We start from the raw sequence: 20,255 nt of genomic DNA on the forward strand, positions 1-20,255 counted from the left end.
ACTTTCCTGGTTCTGATGAAATCTAAATTAAGCTAGTTGGAAACATGGGGAAAATTCCATTTGAATCTATGCAGAGATGCATGAGGGTCACGTGACTGCACGTTGGCTCTGATTGGACAGTTTCATAGTTTGGAGGTTGTACGTTTCTATAGTCAATGCTCTGGTTTCGTAGCGCATGGACAATTTTAAAGTCCACAAGTGTGTGCATTGGACCCACACAAAGTCCTGTGTGAGTGTCTTGATCAAATTAACGTCAAAAATGTTGTTTTAACGCCGATTTTACGGTGCGGAGGGGAGTCGCCTGGCGATGATGTCACGACGTATAACACTGACAGCGGTGACGCCTGATGATCATTAAAAACTGCCATTAAAATGAGCGCAGATGATTATTGTGTTTACTGAGAGACCCATAAAGCAACAGCGCAGTGTGCCCGGCCAAATAACAGAGTAACAGAGACATCAGGGAGAGAAACATCTGATCGGCGTGGCATCTGTCCGGTCCATCCAGGGTTTTCCCCCCCTCTACGTGCGGCGGGTCTCGGTCCGCCTCGCCTCCGCTCTTCCTGCCGCTGAACCGGAGGATACTCGCACCCAGAGCCGCGATCTGACACTGAACCCCGCGGCCGGTGAGTTCCATCGCATCCCTGAAGCTCCCTCACTAACAAAAAGTACCGGAAAGTACCGTGCTGTTATGTTGTTTTTATACTTTGTAGCAAGGTAATACCATAGTAATTTTCTGAGCAACCTTGGGGTACCATGCATGTACAATATATCATGGTACAGTGATGTTATCTGGAAACACCACAGTGCTTTCATGAAATGTATGTACCATTACCATGGTACTCAAAGGTAGTTCGGTAAATACCATTGTGCATATGGTAGTACCATGGTAAAATGATAACGATTAAGTTCTTGATTATGGTAATTTATTATCATGGTTTTACCATATGTGCCAACAGTGTATCATGGAACCGCTACAGTGAACACGCACCTAAACACGTCTGACATTTCTCAGTCTGCAACTGAACTATTGTCCAATGGTGACGCCTATTATATAGTGACACAAAAGGACCGGATTCATTAACAATGGTTAATGCATTGTGTCATTTATATCATTTATTAATCTTAAATGTTAATTTCTAAACTAATTTTCTTCATTTTCAATTTATGTTGTTTCTTAATGCAGTATTTAAAGTAAACAGTAAATGTGTTATGGGAAATAACTTTGATCCTTTAACCTTTTCATTTATTATTGCTAGTAATAATTTTATTAATTATATATGTATATATATGTTTGTCTGGGAGTTTATTTTTTTTGCACCACATAAAATAGTCATTAATATGTCAAAATCGAATTTATAAAATCAAACCACAATAAACATGTTACTGTGCATTTTAAATAATTGTAATTGCAGTCTCATATTTTGGAGTTATTGGCAGTTTTTGTTTCATGTTCAGTGTTCTTACTGTAGTCTTACTGTAAAGTGCTACCAAGATTATGCAGTGTTGTACTAGCATTGAATTCTAAATAATTGGGTTTAACAGTGGAATGCAGCAGAAGACACTACACTTGTGTGGTAATTTGATCTAGTGTGTATATGAATGCATCAGTAAATGTTTTTAATTATAGGTCAACTGTCCCATGTTTACATTATAACGTGTGTGTGTGTGTGTGTGTGTGTGTGTGTGTGTGTGTGTGTTTGTTTGTATTTGTTTCTCTGTGTCTTTCAGGATGTTGAGCTCAAATCTTGGAATGGGACTAATGTTTAACATGTAAATTCAACCTCCTGAAGGTTCTGGCCAGTTCATATTTTCTTTTTCGCATTCACAAGCACAATGTCGAGCAGAAGGAAGTCCACGACCCCCTGCATGGTGCTTCCGTCAGATGTCGTAGAGCAAGATCCTGATATGGAGGCCCTGGAAGGGAATGAAGGAGCCGAGAGTATGGCAGACGGTCCTACTGAGGGAGCAGTGGTTCCCATGGAAACAGAGACAGGTGAAGTTCACTTCTAAAGGCAATTTTTTTTTTTTGTCCTGGTTGGAATAGTGCTGTGTCCTTACCAAGTGCAACATGACAGGTTTCTAGCGACAAGTAATTTTATTGTTCACATTAAGAGTTTAGATGCTGAAAAATATATACATATATTTTGATGTTTAATATACAGCTATGATAAGTGAGATTTTGGATTAATGGAATTTGACAGTGGGTGGAGCTACCTAGCAGAATGCAAAAAAAACCGAGAAAAAAACCCCAAAGCAACCTCTTGTCGCACATTGCTTTTTGACGGTTGCAGCTGGTTAGGACAAAAAAAACCTTAAGTCAAAAGTCATGTACTTTTTACCTATCAGACACTTATGCACAGTACTGATTCTAATCAAAGTAATCCTTTTACTGTCCCTACAGAATATGAAGGGATCCATTTCTCGAGTGAGGATTGTCGTTCTTCAGGAAAACGCTCAGGTCAAACACCACTAGAGCAGCCCATCTCTGATCTGACCGCTGAGGGTGGTTTTGTACAGACAGAGATGGAGGATAGTGATGACCCCTCAGTTACTGGAATCCCTCTCAGCAAGACTCCTATAATGAAAATGAAAAGCAAGTCTGAACCCAAGAGAATAGCTGTGTCTCTAAAAGGCACGAGTGAAAGCGAGGCAGTAACTGAAAGTGAGATGGAACTGGAGCCATTGGAAGCGTCAGTGATGAGCACTTCCATGGCACCAGAACTCATGAGCCCATTGCTCACAGAGTCTGTAAAGCCCAGCGTTCTTGTCAATATTTCAAACCCTTTGGTAGCAGATCAGAAGAAGCTGGTTATGAACCCTGCGACGGTTCTTCCGGCCGGCTTGGCCCAGGTGCTTTCTGCCTTGCAGGCCCAGCAGAGCGCTCAAACTCAACTTCTAATACCAATAAGTAGTATTCCCACGTATAATGCTGCAATGGACTCCAATGCAGTCCTGGTCAACACCTACAAGAAGTTCCCCTACCCATCGGTGTCTGAAATCATGGGACTTGCAGCCCAGACCAAGTTCAGTGAGGAGCAGATAAAGATCTGGTTTTCAGCTCAGCGTTTGAAGCATGGCGTTAGCTGGACCCCAGAAGAGGTTGAGGAAGCCAGGAGGAAGCAATTTAATGGCACAGTCCACACAGTTCCCCAGACCATCACAGTTATCCCAGCCCATCATTTTTCCGCCGCTAATGGCCTGCAGTCTATTCTTCAGACCTGCCAGATTGTGGGGCAGCCAGGTCTGGTTCTGACACAGGTTGGCACGGCCAATAGCCTCCCAGTGACCACCCCAATAACCCTGACAGTAGCAGGAATGCCCAATCAAAGCCAGACGCCCAAGATCGCAACCAATCAAACAAGCCCTGCGCTCAGTGAAACTAAAAGAGCTACCACCATTCAGCCCCCATCGCTGACCCCTCAGGAGAACTCCGCACTCAGTGCCGATCACTTTGGCCTGCGGCCTAAGAAATCCAAGGAACAGCTGGCCGAATTGAAAGCAAGCTATCTGAAGAATCAGTTTGCCAGTGATGCAGAGATAGCTAGGCTAATGAAGTTGACCAACCTCACCAAAGGTGAGATTAAAAAATGGTTCAGCGACACCCGATACAACCAGCGCAATTCTAAGAACAGCCACGCCTTCATCGCGAATGACAATCCCAGGGGTAGTAGCAGTGCTACCATCGTAATCGACTCTAGCGATGAAACGCCACAGTCTCCGACGCCATCGCCCATCAAAGAGAAGGAGACACGCGCCAAGACCTGGAACCCCTTCCCAGATTTTACCCTGCAGAAGTTTAAAGAAAAGACACCAGAGCAGTTGGTGGTCCTTGAGGAAAGCTTTCAGAAATGTGACACACCAACTGATGAAGAGCTCAGCCGGCTGAGGGCAGAGACCAAACTTACCAGACGTGAGATCGACGCCTGGTTCACAGAAAAAAGAAAAACCCCTGTGCCTGATTCCTCCGAGTCAAAAGCAGATGGTGAAACATCCCAAAAGAAGGGGAGCCAAACTCCACCTGGAGGAAAGAGGCTGAGCAAAGAGAAGGTTACTAAGAAAACTCCCGAGCAGCTCCATGTTCTGAAGACTGCGTTCGTTCGCACCCAGTGGCCCTCGACGGAAGAATACGACCAGCTGGCTGAGGAGAGCAGACTGCCTCGTTCCTACATCGTCAACTGGTTTGGCGATACACGCTATGCCTGGAAGAACGGCAACTTGAAGTGGTATTTTTATTATCAAAGTGGAAACGCAGGAGGAACAAATGGCAACAAAAACAGAAAACGGAGGATTCGAAATCGCGGTTGGGGAAGAACCCGTAGTAGAAAAGTGAAGAAGCACACAGAATTGGAGAAGAATTTACCAATCAGGTTCAAGTCTGGACGGGATATTCTGAAGGAGTACTACTTGAAGCACAAGTTTCTGAACGAACAGGACTTGGATGAGCTTGTTGCCAAGTCTAACATGAGCTACGAGCAGGTGAGAGAGTGGTTTGCGGAGATTCATCGGAAGGAGGAAATGGGTACTAACCCGTTTGAAGATAAAACGGGAAATGAAGAACAAGATGAGGAGGAGGACGAGTCACATGGTGAAAATGAGACCGTGGTTGAGGAGCAAGGACCTGCTTTGGGAGATGAAGATGGTGATGAAGAGGATGGTGACACTGATGACAGCGATACCTGGGAGCCTCCACAGAGCGTTCGAAAAACATTGTCTGTGTCTGAGGGTCAGTGATCTGTCTGAGTTGGCTTTATTCTGAGCAATGACCCTTGGTGAAAAACCATGACTGTGTTGGGTCTCGACCACGTGCCCTCTACCACTGCACCAATTCTGTTTATATTTCACGTAGTTTCACTTAAGGTTTGACAAGATCTTTTTAGCGTAAACATTGAGGAGAACTGTTTTTGTTTAGAATGTTTGACTACATTCAAACCTTGAGAAATCATGCACATTAACAGGGTTTGTTTTTTGTGTTTTTTTTCCCTCTGCAGCTCTGAAGTGCAGTGATAACTCAAGATCCCTTGAATAATATTAATAATGTCATGCATACAATTTGAAGAATTGATCATGCACCTTAACCCTTGCAAAGACATCCTAAGCCTCTATAGGGTCTTTTAAATGGGCTTTTTTTTTTATTTGGAGTCAAATGGAGAACACTTAGTGCCAAAGGTATAGTATTGAATGTTATGGTTCCCTTAATAATGGACACAATAGCTAATGAAGGGAATATGCATGAATGCATTGTGTCAATTAGACGCATGAGGCACTTTGTCAACTACCGTGATTTACGGAACTTAAAAAATGCAACCAGCCACCTTATATGTGTAGGGCGAGACCAAACATTTCAAATCGGATTTCCAAATTCAGCGACACGAAAGTGTTTTATCTCTCATTCCCAGTTTTTTATTGTCTACATACTGACCATGGATATCTGATATACAGCACAGTACGTCCCAACAGGACGTTCTAGGCGTACCTGTAGTCCTGCTGACTGCCATTATGGGGGTCATCTTCAAACAATAACAGCTAATACTCATCTTGTGGGGAATGTTACTTTGTGGAAATGGTTGTAATAAACAGGTGATGTGACTATGTTGCAGTTTTTCAACTGGACGGTTTAAGTATTTTCTAAAATTCAATGGGAACATGGGGAATTCCTGTTTTTTGGTTGTTGTTTGCTCATTTTTGAAGTAAGTTCTCCCTCAGATTTCTCCTCTACACAGTTCATAAGCCTGTAGGCAAAGGGGACTTTCATTTGCTTGACACATTTTAATGGATCATGTTAAGAAAACATAATGCGTATTTGCCCTAATCATGAAGTGTTATGTTTTCCATCTCTATGACTGTTGCAGAATTTCTTTTGAGGAATATGTGTTTCCGGTTTGCATTAATATCTTGGTTTTATAGGACTAAATGAAACATGAACTATTGATGAATAATTACAGTGTGGGTGTAATTTGAGGTTGTCTTTTTATAATATTTGTGCATGAAAACAGCACTATGACTGGTACTTTTAATATCACCCCCTGCGTAAGACATTCACCATCTTCATTATATCAGCATGTATCTGGCATTTAGTAGAATGGAGGAAAAAAGTGTTCAGTTTGTATATATACCTTTATGCTCAACCAGTAGTTTAAATCCTTTTATAAGTTTGTATTTATAGCGATGTTAAATTTCACCATTACACGAGTGGGTCTGCGTGTATGGTGATCATTCAAATAATTCTTGTGTGATTTGAGACCTATATTTTACAGATTTTTAAGAGCTCTGTGTTGTGTGTTTTTTTTTTTTTTTTATGTCCTGGATTTCTTACTTTTTAGTGAAAATTCATTTGACTTGCTTGCAACCCTCTGCATTTTCCTGTGAATACTGTAGTGTATTATAGGCAAGAGGTTAAAGGTGCCTCTGTGAACATGGTAAGTACTGTTTGAACAAAATAGCACATTTAAACTTAGCAAAATGTGTCCTCTCCACTGTTAACAACTGATCCTTACATGTTTTTTAGAGTTTGAGAGCCTTACTGGGATCTTGCTTTGAATGCATTTTAGTTTAGAATCAAACCAGTTATATGTTGTGCTTCCTTCAGCTGTCACTAATAGCGTTAAACTACAATGTTTCAATAATGGTCAGATTCAGATTAGACTGTCTGTTTCTAGGCTCTGAAAAACAGATTTTTACATGCACCAATAATAGTAATACAGATCTGGAACCATCATGGATTGTGATGTGAAACTCATGACGAGCCTTAAAATCTGTAGATGCCGCTGTGGTGGCAAAAGCTTTATTTCCCAGAGCCATAGGCCTTGTGCAATGCTTTTAATTTAATTGAACGGTTTTAATAGGCTTTTGCTTGATTTAGACTAAATATATATATTTTCTACTTGTTTGAGGACAACACAATAAATTTGGATGAAAAAAATAAATGCTGTATGCTGTTCTTTTTCTTCTCAAAGTTGGTCTTTTCAATAAGTGTCCTAATGGCATCACATTCTTCTTTTCAATCTCAAATCTCATTAATAATAACTGAGACAAGATTGTAAAATATCATACCGGCGCTATGGCATGAAACATATTTTAGTATATCATTACATTTTATATAGTAAATTGTAACACTGCATCACTGTACAGTATTAGGTGACTATTAATTTTACTTTTGGGCATACAGAATAAAATCACAACTCTACATGGTCAGGAACAGGTGAAAGATATGCTTTAACTATTCAAAAAGCAAAATAAGGTAAAAGGACATAGACCTTTCTGTGAATATTTCTCTAATATATTGAAGAATACTATGTGAAAAAAAAGTAGTGTTATTGCATGAGTGGCACTTTTGCATAGTTAAAATGTTGAAAAAAAAAAAGTTTCAGGATTACTAATGGGATTTTTAATATAATAAAATATAGCCTATAGGCTGGATTTAATGTGGTGATAATGACATTTTTGGAAGTGGACTTAGTTAACAGGTATGAAAAAAAAGGTATGAATGTTTCTGAATTAAAATACTTAAATACCAATGGGTTGGTAATGGCATATAATAAAACAACTCGGAATAAATAGACTCAAATAGACATCTTAATATAAAAAACGTCAACTGTGAGGCTTTTATTTTGAAGCAGTTGAACAGTACGTAGCCATTTAGCCTAAGCGCTGGGCGGAGCGACCAATGAGTTCTTCTCGTGACACTCACGTGATTTGTAAACAGGAAGTGTCTGATCTGTACTGCAGAGGGTGAGTGACTGGAATCTAAATTCAACAAACAAAATATAATCATATAAACCTATTTTATATGTGGTTTTGGCTGTTATATTGTATCGCTTCATTCATAGTGAACCGTATCTGGTGCATTCAGACCGTTTGAGCGCTGTTTGATCAATTTTGAGCAAAAGGTTTTTATTGAAATATATTATGAAAACAAATAATTTAAGGTCCGAGTAATGACTGCATGTGCATTTGTAACTATAGCAGTCAATTACGTGGGAGGTATACAAAAGTAATGTTTTTTTTTTATTGAATATCATTAGATCTGGCCATCACTGGGGAGACTGAATGAATCTTTGATCAGAGAGCAGATCTGCTGTTTTCTTCCTCATCATGGTGGACTTTCTGGCAGAGAACAACCTGTGTGGTCAGGCCATCCTGAGGATTGTGTCCAGAGGAAATGCCATCATAGCAGAATTACTCAGACTGTCAGAATTTATTCCTGCAGTTTTCAGACTCAAAGACAAGAGCGACCAGCAGAAATATGGAGACATAATCTGTGATTTCAGCTATTTTAAGGTACCCATCTTTAATTTTGTCTTCTTAAATTAACTTGATCTGTGTTTTCTAAGATGATCAGATAGATTTACAGTAAGCAAATGTTTTTGATATGAATCTGTGTTTTCTAGGGTCCGGAGTATTATGAGAGTAAACTGGAAGCAAAGCCAGAGCTGCAGGATTTGGATGAGGAGTTTCGGGAAAATAACATTGAAATATTAACACGGTTCTACCTGGCTTTTGAGAGTGTCCATAAATATGTTGTAGACTTGATAAGGTGTGTGTTGTTTTCAAACGCATAACATATCTGAAATTGTGACTTAATAATTTTTATTGAAATTAAGGGAAAATTCAGATCATCTTATAATGAGAGCTCTATTAGTTTTGCTATTATTTCTATTATTACATCTATTATTTAAATGCATTTATTTGACATAATGTTCCTCTGTTATGCTTTGCTACCACAAAGATCTGAGGTAATCCCCAAATAAAATCTTTAATTATTTATTCAATTAAAACAATTAATTGTTTCCTCTGAAGGTACTTGGATGATCTCAATGAAGGGGTCTACATTCAGCAAACACTAGAAACTGTTTTATTGAATGAAGATGGGAAACAGCTCCTGGTAAAGTCTGATTTCTGCTTCCCTAAATACAAATAGGAGTTAACCGGGTAAATGAGTTTATAAATGTTTGTGATTTCTGTCAGTGTGAGGCTCTGTACCTGTATGGAGTCATGTTACTGGTCATTGATCAGAAGATGGAGGGGGAGGTGAGAGAAAGGATGCTGGTGTCCTACTACAGATACAGGTGAGAATGTATCTTACCTTATACCTTTGTATTTTTTGGAGGTCTCATTGGCTTCAACAGCTCACAAGCAGCTCACTTAAAGTGAAACATCTCAACAAATGGGCAAACACGTCAATGTGCTTCTGAATTAGCAATATTTCTCATCTCCTCAGTGCTGCTCGCTCCTCGGCCGACTCCAACCTGGATGACATCTGCAAGCTCCTGCGAAGTACGGGATACTCCAGCCACCCGGGGGCCAAACGGCCACCCAACTACCCTGAGAGCTACTTCCAGAGAGTTCCCATCAGCCCCCCCTTCATCAGTATGGTGATCGGCCGCCTCCGCTCTGATGACATTTACAACCAGGCAAGACAGTGGTGTGATTTAGATCAGGAGTTTTCAAACTGGGGGCTGCAAGGGGGTGCTGGGGGTCCTTATTTTATTCTATTGACAGATAAAATGCAAAAAAACTTAATTGGAAAGGTTCAGAGAAAATAGTTTAAAACATATACATATATAAAAATTAATAATGAAATAAGTTTGATAATGACAAATTATTTTATTCTTTAGACATATAAAATGCGGAAAAAACTAACCAGATAAGTGCAAATAAAAATGTGTAAAAACATCAATGATGATAATAATAATAATAATGTTTGATATTGTTTATTGACTAATTATTTCATTCAAAAAAAAAAAAAGAAACTCCAAGTTAAAAGTTGGAAAAGTAACAGAATAAAGAAAAATAGTGTATACACACACACACAAATATATATATATATATATATATATATATGTGTGTGTGTTTAATTATGTTGTTCTATTGACATTAAATATAACAAGAAACTGAATAAAAATATACTTTGTAGATATTATATTTTTCTAGATTTGTTTTAATACATGAAAATGCTGTCTTGCATTTATTTTTAGGAAAAATGTTCTTCAAATATTCGGGGGTCCGTGGCATCAAACTTTTGAAAATCCCTCATTTAGACATAACTCCTGTCTAATCATGCTTCATGTTATGTAAATGTTTCATCTGTTGTGTTGTAGGTGTCTGCGTATCCTCTGCCGGAGCACCGCAGTACAGCGCTGGCAACGCAGGCCGCTATGCTGTGTGTCTGCTTATACTTCACCCCCTCCATCCTGCACACACAACAGGCCAAGATGAGAGAGATCGTGGACAAATACTTCCCTGACAACTGGGTGAGAAGACTGTATTAATTGTGTCAATTCCCAAAATGTGATGTATACATTTTTATTGCAATATCAACCTTAAATCATCAGGTTATAAGCATATATATGGGGATCACTGTGAATTTGGTGGAGGCGTGGGAACCATATAAAGCTGCTAAAATAGCCCTGAACTACACATTGGACACAGCCAACATCAAAGAACAGGTACTATCACCTGAGCTGTTCCCGTTCACACGCGTTCGGCCTAAACCAGTCACTCTGGACTCACACTTAGTCATTGTTTTCTCCTCTCAGGCCGGTCGATATGCTGCCAGTGTGGAGAGCTTGCGGCCGCAGGTGCAGCAGTTATTGAAGGAGGGATTCCTGAGAGAAGAAATCGTCCTGGACAACATTCCCAAACTGCTCAACTGCCTCCGTGACTGTAACGTTGCCATCCGCTGGCTGATGCTGCACACTGCAGAGTCTGGTGAGATGTCATGGGCACATAAAGGTTGAAATCAGCAGTTTTCAACCTTTTTGACAATAGTTTTCAAAGACAATAGACCAATAGACAATAGATATTTCTGGTACTTCTGCTGTAATAACAAAGCTTAAAGGGGTCATATGATGCCATTTTAAGTTTTCCTTTGTCTTTGGAGTGTTGTAAGCTATTCATGCATAGATAAGATCTGTAAAGCTGCAAAGACTAAAGTCTCAAACCCAAATGAATGTCAAACCCACATTCTTTATGAAAGTTAAGATTTGCCCACGCCTTCCTATAATGCCTCGTTCAAACACATCCCCGCATGTCTACGTCACTGTATTGGAAGATTTGCATAACACCGCCTAAATGTTTACGCAAAGAAAGAAGGCTGTAGTATTGTTGCCGCTGCCACTGCCATGTCGTGGAGTAGATGTGGGTTTCCAAATACGGTAAGGGGCATAACATTTCCGTCATGCGCTTGAGGTATTCGGCCAATCACAACGCACTGGATAGCTGGCCAATCAGAGCACACCACGCTTTTCAGAACGATGAGCTTTGTAAAAATCAGCACTTTTTAGAAAGGTGGGGCAGAGAAGAGCAACAATAATGTATGGTATATGGAAAAGAATGTTTTTTTTAACCTTAAACTGCATAAACACAATACATTGCATTACACCAAATACACCAAATAATGTTACTTTTAACATCGTCATATGACCCCTTTAAATTAAAATAAAAAGTTTCCATAACTGAATGCATGAATTTTTACAGTTGTTGTATTATGCATAAACAGCAATTTCTACCTGATGAAATATTTTAGAATCTGACACGAAAATAAATTTATATTCGTTATTTAAAATAACAATTAATCGATTTAAGTGATTTTTATACAATTAAATGAATTTTTGAGGTCTAGGAATCACACTTATTCTTGTTTTTGAAGACCATCGGAATTCTCGTTCTTAAATAAAAATGACATTTGTTGAGATGGTGAATTAAAATAGTTTTAAGTCATCTTGAGGGCCACTTGGAAGTTTGTGGACCCCTTGTTAAGGAACCTTTGGTCTAGATGTTTTGATTTTTGATTATTGAATTAATTTTTGAAGGAATGCATCAAAATGCTTTTCCAAGTAATTTTAAATTTGTATTTTTTTTTGGTTAAAGCTTATGATCCAAACAACAAGAGACTGCGTCAGATCAAGGATCAAGTCATCAACGACTCCAAATACAATCCTAAAATTCTGTTTCAGCTGTTGCTGGACACGGCCCAGTTTGAGTTCATACTCAAAGAGGTAAATATAAAAAAGAATAATCATTCTCAATCTTAAATTGATACCTTGGTAAGTTTATTTATTTTTTAAAAATTTTTATTACAACTGTTTTCAACCTTAATAATAATAATAATAATAAATAGTTCTTAAGCAGCAAATCAGCATATTAGAATGATTTCTGAAGGATCATTTGTCACTGAAAACTGGAGTAATGATGCTGAAAATTCAGCTTTGCATCACAGGAATAAATTATATTTTAAAATAGATTCAAATAGAAAACAGCTATTTTAAATTGTAATAACCAATATTACTATTTGCTGTATTTTTATTCATCAAATAAATGCAGCCTTGGTGAGCATTAGAGACTCTGGGCCTCTGGTTATTAATTTCTCTCGGTTTGTGTGATTCTCAGATGTTCAAGCAGATGTTGGCAGAGAAGCAGCTGAAGTGGGAGAGCTATAGGAAAGAGGGATCAGAGAGAATGATGGAGCTGGCCGAGGTGTTTTCTGGGGTCAAACCTCTCACCAGGGTGGAGAAAAACGGTAAAATGCTTTTGCGGTCCCGCAACATGCAGGAGGCAAACAGTAGACATCATTGTCAGCGTATTGATGCGTTCGTTTGTTTGATCAGAGAATCTTCAGGCCTGGTTCAGAGAGATCTCCAAACAGATCGAGTCCCTGAACTACGACGACTCGACGGCTGCTGGCAGGAAGACTGTGCAGCTCATTCAGGCTCTCGTGGAGGTACAGACACATCTGAAAGTGTGCTGTGCTGTGACGTGACTCTCTGCACTGATTTCACATGAAGTTGTTTCTCTGGTAAGGTCCAAGAGTTTCACCAGCTGGAGTCCAACCTGCAGGTGTGTCAGTTCCTGGCGGACACACGCAAGTTCCTCCATCAGATGATCCGCACCATCAATATCAAAGAAGAAGTGCTCATCACGATGCAGATAGTGGGAGATTTGTCCTATGCCTGGCAGATCATTGACAGGTGATGGTGCTACATTGGCCTCTTCTTGATTTCTCATCAAAATATGAGGTTGAAGTTCCTAATCCAAATATCTTTCTCACAGCTTCACATCAATAATGCAAGAGAGTATCAGAGCGAACCCCTCCATGGTGACCAAACTCAGAGCCACTTTTCTAAAGGTCGGTTTATATATGACACTAGAAACAGATCCACTTCTGAATTGTGAGATATAACATGAGCTTTATGAATATGAACAGCTTGCGTCTGCGCTGGATCTGCCTCTCCTACGAATCAACCAGGTCAACAGTCCAGATCTGCTGAGCGTGTCTCAGTTTTACTCAGGGGAGCTGGTGGCTTATGTCAGAAAGGTTTGGATTTGCGATTAAATCTTTTGCTTAAAATTTTGTGTATTTACCCTGATTTGGTCCACATCTCTTTAACTGTGTTTCTTGCAAACATGCTTCCAGGTTCTGCAGATCATTCCAGAAAGTATGTTCACCTCGCTGGCCAAAATCATCAAACTGCAGATCCATGACATTATGGAGGTGCCCACACGTCTGGACAAAGACAAACTGAAGGACTATGCTCAACTCAGCGCCCGTTATGAGGTACAACATATACATTTTGTATTCTTGTAAGCAGGGGTAATAATCCTCTGATGTGTTGTTATTCAGGAAGCTAACTGTATACTTGCCAACTTTAACATACTTGCTCAGCAAAATATGTATTTTCCAATTTATATTAAATAAAATAACATTTAAAATCATTTATTTTAAACAATAATATAATAAATTTGATTTTTATTTCATTTCTATAAAAAAAATGCATTTGTTGACACAAAACTTGTGGATTCTACCCTAAAATCAAAAGAAATTATATTTTGCTTAAAATGAAGTTCAAGATTTTTTGCATTTATACATATTTTTAACAGCGTAATGCTCACTTTGCAACAAATTACATGTTTTAATTGTAAAGTTTATTTATAAGCAAGCTGTGCACATTAAAAAGCATTTACATTACAAATGTAGTTTATTTTGTATCTTTGTACTCTATATATCTATAATTTTTAAATGTATTCTTTTACTCTGTTTATTTATTTATTTTACTCTGTATATTTATATATATGTGACCCTGGACCACAAAACCAGTCTTAAGTCGCTGGGGTATATTTGTAGCAATAGCCAAAAATACACTGTATGGGTCAAAATTATCCATTTTTCTTTTATGCCAAAAATCATTAGGATATTAAGTAAAGAAGATATTTTGTAAATTTCTTACCATAAATATATTAAAACTTAAATTTTGATTAGTAATATGCATTGCTAAGGACTTAATTTGGAACACTTTAAAGGCGATTTTCTCAATTTTTCTCTCATTTTGATTTTTTTTGCACCCTCAGATTCCAGATTTTCAAATAGTTGTATCTCAGCCAAATATTGTCCGATCCTAACAAACCATACATCAATGGAAAGCAGATGATGTATAAATCTCAATTTCGAAAAATGTACACTTATGACTGGTTTTGTGGTCCAGGGTCACATATTATATTTTGTATACTCCATATATTTGTTTATTTTATATTTATTTTGTCCTCTATATATTTACATACATTATATTTTGCATTCTTTTACTCTATATAATATTTATTTTACTCTGTATATTTAGATGTATTCTTTTACTCTATATAACTAACTTGCTCAGCTAAATCTTCTACAAAGTCAAGCTGTTTGCAATCAGTATTTTAAATTGAATTCAGGCCTTGAGTCAACATGCATTGATTCATTTTGTGTAAGTAATAATAATAATAATAATAATAAAGTAACTCACTGACCTTCTTCATCTGACAGGTAGCTAAACTCACTCATGCCATCTCAGTCTTCACGGAAGGTATTCTGATGATGAAGACCACACTCGTCGGCATTATCAAGGTACTAAACAGATTTTCTGAATGTTACCCCTTGATCATTTTTATAGATCCCAAACAGGCATTTTTATTTTCATTCACAAAAACACAAGAAAAGTGCATTAAGATGTTTTCATATTCATGTTGACTAATGTATTTGAAGAGATGTTTTAACTAACCCTATTACAGTGTTTATGGAATATTAAACATTATTTATGCCATGAGAGCTCAGTGAACATCTGTTTCAGGTGGATCCGAAGCAGCTTCTGGAGGACGGCATCAGGAAAGAGCTCGTCAAACGCGTCGCTTATGCTCTGCACAAAGGCCTCATCTTCAACCCCAAAGCCAAAGTGAGCAAACCACCGTCTTCTAATTATATTCTGTATTATCTGGCTCACTAGAGTTTGTTTAGAAGTTCATTTCTGATGGCTCTTTCAGCCCAGTGAACTGATGCCAAAGCTGAAGGAAATGGCTGCCACCATGGATGGGTTTTACCGCTCGTTTGAATACATTCAGGATTACGTGAGCATCTACGGCCTGAAGATCTGGCAGGAGGAAGTGTCTCGTATCATCAACTACAACGTAGAGCAGGAGTGTAACAGTTTCCTCAGAACCAAGGTCTTGTCTTTGTGGTATCTCATTGATTTCAACCTCAGATTTAGTTGTTTATTTATACTTTTTACTGCTAGTGTTGATTTAAAGAGGTTCTTTTCAGATCCAAGACTGGCAAAGCGTCTACCAGTCCACCCACATTCCCATTCCTAAGTATCCGTCGGTTGATGAATCTGCCACGTTTATTGGACGTCTTTGCAGAGAAATCCTGAGGATCACAGATCCAAAGTAAGTCAGCGCGAACCGGATTATTTCAAACGCTCAAAGCTTTGATGGTCGAGAGCTAAAAGTCTGGAGAAGTGTCACGTTGCTCGTCTTTGTTTTGTTTCAGAATGACGTGTTACATTGATCAGCTGAACACCTGGTACGATATGAGGACGCATCAGGAAGTGACCAACAACCGACTCTTCTCGGAGATTCAGGACACGCTGGGAACCTTCGGCCTGAACGGACTCGACCGGCTCTTGTGTTTCATGATCGTGAAAGAGCTGCAGGTCGATCTTAATATAATAATTATTCATTATTAGATAAGAATTTTTATGAACTATAACGAAACATGCAATACACCTTGAAATCAGATTTTTTTTAAGCAATTTGACTAATTTTGTAAAGAATTATAAGAATCATAATTTTATTATTTTTTTAAATCAATTGAATCAAAATCTAAATATTATATTTATTAAATATTTTCACCTCTAGTGAATACCATGCAACCCTCCTCTTCACAATAAATGTCACGTAAATGATAAAAAGAAATGCATATTATTAATAATAATAATACAATCTTAGTTTTAATAATAGTAAAAATAATAATAAATTAAAACTGTATTGAAAGAATCAAATTAAATTGCATCAAGATTTCAGATATATTGCATAATTTAGTAAAGAACTGAATAAATGTTACGTAAATTATAAATAAAATAAAAAATGGTTAATAACAACAACAATGATACAATTAGAAGTAGTATTATTAGTATTAATAATAATAATATTAATAAATTCAATCAATTATAAACTGTAACAAAAGAATCAAATCAAGTTGAATTGCATAAAGATTTTTAGATTTCAGGTATATTGCATGATTTAGTGAAGAACTGAATCAACAACTGTAATTGTATCAAAACATTAATGATTAATTATTAAAAAATAAATACCAGTAAGAAATAATAATAATCTGTCCTTGTTTCTTCATTGCAGAATTTTCTGACAGTCCTACAGAAGAACATCCTGAAGGACAAAGCCGTGGTTGACGTCTTTAAAGCTCTGCTGACGGCTGTCAATCCTGTCAAAGGGATTGTGGGTAGGTGTGTTTGATAGACTGCTTAAAATCTGACACTTATTCCCACAATAATGTTTTCAATATATTTGTGTTTCTGCATTAATATTCAGCCAATGCAAGCAAAGTCTACGTCAACGCTGTGGCCAAGACTCAGAAGATCTGGCCAGCGTATCTGGAAGCCATCATGAAGGTTCCGCTTTCTTTTCATCTTTGAGATGTTTGTTTTTCATCTTTTTCAGCATCACTATTCAAAATCATCCTTTGACAGGTGGGTCAGATGCAGATCTTGAGGCAGCAGATAGCCAATGAACTGAACTACTCCTGCAAATTTGACTCGAAACACCTCGCTGCGGCGCTGGATAATCTGAACAAGTGGGTTGAGAATGATTCTTCCTTATTTATTTCTTAGTACTTGGGTTGGTTTTACCTTCTCCGTCATAGACAACTTACAATGCAAAGGTCCTTGCACACTGAGTTCGAAATTTTCGTATGTGTGTTTTCGTTTTATTTGTATTAGTTCTCCTTTCCTATCAAAATGCTTGTTGCGGTTGTGAAAATGCAGTAAATCGAACAACTTTCGAATTGTTTTATTACGGACGAAAGTTTCGGAGGCAGTGTGTAAACGTGATTGACGCAACGTGCGGTCGTATTTATTTTTTAATGTGCGAGAATTTCAGACTCAGTGTGCCAAAGACCTTAAGTGTAGTCATTTCCAGGTCTCTGCTGTCTGATATTGAAGCTCATTACCAGGATCCATCGCTGCCGTATCCCAAAGAGGACAACACTCTGCTCTACGAGATCACCGCGTATCTGGAGGCCGCTGGAATCCAAAACCCACTGAACAAAGTGAGTCGTGTATATCTGAAATCTTCATTTGTGACCCTGGACCACAAAACCAGTCTTAAGTCGCTAGGTATATTTGTAGCAATAGCCAACAATACATTGCATGGGTCAAAATGCTAAATTTTTCTTGCATGCCAAAAATCATTAGGATATTACGTAAAGATCATGTTCAATGAAGATATTTTGTAAATTTCTTACCCTAAATATATCAAAACTTCATTTTTGATTAGGAATATGCATTGCTAACAACTTCATTTGGACAAATTTAAAGGCGATTTTCTCAGTATTTTGATTTTTTTGCACCCTCAGATTCCAGATTTTCAAATAGTTGTATCTCGAATATTGTCCGATCCTAACAAACCATACATCAATGGAAAGCTTATTTATTCAGCTTTCAGATGATGTATACATTTCAATTTTGAAAAATTGACACTTAAGAGTGGTTTTGTGTTCCAGGGTCACATTTGACCTTCTGTTATTTCTCCATATCAGTGATTATTTTATTAGAATTTTTTTTTTCTTTAAAAAAAAAAAGACCAAAATTTCAGTACATCTTATGTGACACTTTTTGCTGTTTTATTCAAATCGCTCCTTTCAGATCTACATCACGACAAAGCGTCTGCCTTACTTTCCCATCGTGAACTTCCTGTTCCTCATCGCTCAGCTGCCAAAACTGCAGTACAACAAGAGCCAAGGTCTGTAACTGATTTTCTACACTACCATTCAAATGCTTGGGATCTTAAGATCTTTTTTTAATGTTTTTGAAAGAAGTCTCTTATGCTCACCAAGGCTGTGTGTATTTGATCAGAAATACACTAAGAACTCTAATATTGTGAAATATTAATACAATTTAAAATAACTGTTTTCCATTTTAAAGTGTTATTTATTCCTGTGATGCAAAGCTGAATTTTCAGCTTCAGTTCTTCAGTGTCGCATGATACTTCAGAAATCATTCTATTTACTGCTCAAGAAACATTTATTTTTATTATCAGTGTTGAAACCATGATTTGTTTTCAGTATTCTTTGAATATATAGTTAAAAAACTTTTGTAACTTTGTAAATGTCTTTACTGTCACTTTCGAATCAATTTAATACATTCTTGATTAAAAGTAGTAGTCATTTATTTAAAAAAAAATCATATGCTCCTGCTCGTGTGGGTTTGATAGAGGAGGCGTTTTTGTGTTTTCACAGGTATGACGTGCAGGAAGGCTGCAGATCCGGTGGATTGGGTTCCTCTGGTTCTGGGTCTCCTGACGCTGCTCAAACAGTTTCACTCCAGATACACTGAACACTTCCTGGCTCTGATCGGACAGTTTATTCGTTCCATAATGGAGCAGTGCACCAGGTACCTCACTTCAGTATGTGATGATTGAGGAACAAGAACATGTAGAGGACAAAATGACTATTAGGACTTTAAGAAAAGTATTTACATTTTTTACAGTTTTAAAATAAAAATATAGAGAGTGAAATTATAAAAAGTATATAGTATTTATAAAATAGAATTGTGGTGTAAAATATATATACAATTAAAAATATGCATAATATAACATAAAACCTAATATAACAAAATATAATAAATATGAATATGTAGAGAGAATAAATATAAATATATAAAGTAAAATAATACAAAATATGTATATATTACCAGATTTGTAATAGAAGTTTTTTTATAATCTACACAAAGGCAGCACAACAAATACTACATTGATTGTATAAATATAAAATTTATTTTTTGTATTACAGTATTTTCTTTTATTGCATTGTTAAATATTCTTAATTGTCATTAAAATAAAACAATGATAAATTTTTTTCTGCATGATAGTGACAGAAGTGTTTAACTGTGTTTGTTCCTCACAGTCAGAAGATTCCAGATATGCCTTCAGATGTAGTCGGAGCATTAATGTTTCTGGAGGACTATGTGCGTTACACTAAACTGCCCAGAAAGGTAGGATATATTGCTATGAGGTTTTGCATTATTATTATTTTTTTTTAAATACACTAATATTTTATAACATAAAATGAGGTGAAATCATTTTTGTTTTCTCTTCTTTTTCAGGTGGCAGAGGCTCATGTGCCAAGTTTCATTTTCGATGAATTCAGGACTGTCCTGTAAATGTGCCTGTGATAATGTCAAATCATATTTGATATCATTTGTCTTTCTCTTAAGCATTTTTAACATTTCAATTTTAAAACATGATCATCTTTTGTAGCTGTTACTGACCTGATGTCTGTCTGCTGGTGTAATAAATGCGATATGTGTATGTTTTGATACAACTTTTTAGGACATTTACACACTTTTGAAGAATTAATCTCTAACTCACAACCTCTCAAGAGTTATTGCTTTTATAAAATGGTGGCAACAGCAATAAGATAAAACATTGTTTGTGGATGTGGTTCACTGGTTTAACTGTACGCCGTGGCTTATCTAATCAGAATTTAAGAGTGAGAATTATTTTGAACCTGTACACAAGAACTTTTTTTGCACACAACACATGAGACAAGATTTGAATGAAAGTTTTACTTTTATCTTAAATATATTACAATACTGAATGGATACTGTATGAAAAAAAATGAGCATTTATCATTTTAATTGTCAGTCTATGTACAGCACACAATAAACAAAAACAGCCATGAAGAATCTATGAATACCAACACTGTACACGGTCAGCTG

The 20,255-nt window shown here is 37.2% G+C and overlaps 3 protein-coding genes across 6 annotated transcripts in view; 2 read left to right on the forward strand and 1 right to left on the reverse strand.

Annotated features, from left to right (window-relative positions):
* The first annotated feature begins 93 nt into the window (after positions 1-93).
* LOC131522369 (zinc fingers and homeoboxes protein 1-like) lies at positions 94-6,915 on the forward strand. 3 transcript variants are annotated; one of them, XM_058747817.1, is made up of 4 exons: positions 94-626; positions 1,732-1,996; positions 2,405-4,726; positions 4,992-6,915. In XM_058747817.1, exons 2-4 carry the CDS (start codon positions 1,837-1,839, stop codon positions 5,027-5,029), a joined length of 2,520 nt encoding a protein of 839 aa, XP_058603800.1. In that variant the 5' UTR covers positions 94-626; positions 1,732-1,836; the 3' UTR covers positions 5,030-6,915. The 3 variants fall into 3 exon arrangements, with proteins under 3 accessions (XP_058603800.1, XP_058603801.1, XP_058603802.1); XM_058747818.1 differs by having other exon boundaries at positions 1,833-1,996; XM_058747819.1 differs by having other exon boundaries at positions 95-626; positions 2,405-6,915.
* Positions 6,916-7,670: 755 nt separating this feature from the next.
* Positions 7,671-20,075, forward strand: washc5 (WASH complex subunit 5). Of its 2 annotated transcripts, none has more exons than XM_058746014.1 (29): positions 7,671-7,731; positions 8,025-8,280; positions 8,391-8,536; positions 8,800-8,884; positions 8,968-9,068; positions 9,221-9,413; positions 10,101-10,253; positions 10,335-10,448; positions 10,539-10,710; positions 11,872-11,999; positions 12,391-12,520; positions 12,609-12,721; positions 12,802-12,968; positions 13,051-13,126; positions 13,205-13,315; positions 13,415-13,555; positions 14,795-14,875; positions 15,099-15,200; positions 15,289-15,468; positions 15,566-15,690; positions 15,794-15,956; positions 16,660-16,762; positions 16,852-16,931; positions 17,010-17,113; positions 17,458-17,587; positions 18,183-18,279; positions 18,776-18,929; positions 19,442-19,529; positions 19,641-20,075. In XM_058746014.1, exons 2-29 carry the CDS (start codon positions 8,095-8,097, stop codon positions 19,695-19,697), a joined length of 3,480 nt encoding a protein of 1,159 aa, XP_058601997.1. In that variant the 5' UTR covers positions 7,671-7,731; positions 8,025-8,094; the 3' UTR covers positions 19,698-20,075. The 2 variants fall into 2 exon arrangements, with proteins under 2 accessions (XP_058601997.1, XP_058601996.1); XM_058746013.1 differs by lacking the exon at positions 7,671-7,731 and adding an exon at positions 7,747-7,889.
* Positions 18,803-20,255, reverse strand: part of adam22 (ADAM metallopeptidase domain 22) — a 64,421-nt gene continuing 62,968 nt past the window's right edge. Inside the window, exon 32 of the mRNA XM_058746016.1 lies at positions 18,803-18,937. Within this exon, the coding sequence (XP_058601999.1) occupies positions 18,935-18,937 (3 nt within the window). The 3' untranslated portion in view covers positions 18,803-18,934. The remainder of the gene's footprint in view (positions 18,938-20,255) is intronic.

This window comes from Onychostoma macrolepis, chromosome 16 (assembly GCF_012432095.1).
Source record: "Onychostoma macrolepis isolate SWU-2019 chromosome 16, ASM1243209v1, whole genome shotgun sequence".
NCBI lineage: Eukaryota > Metazoa > Chordata > Actinopteri > Cypriniformes > Cyprinidae > Onychostoma > Onychostoma macrolepis.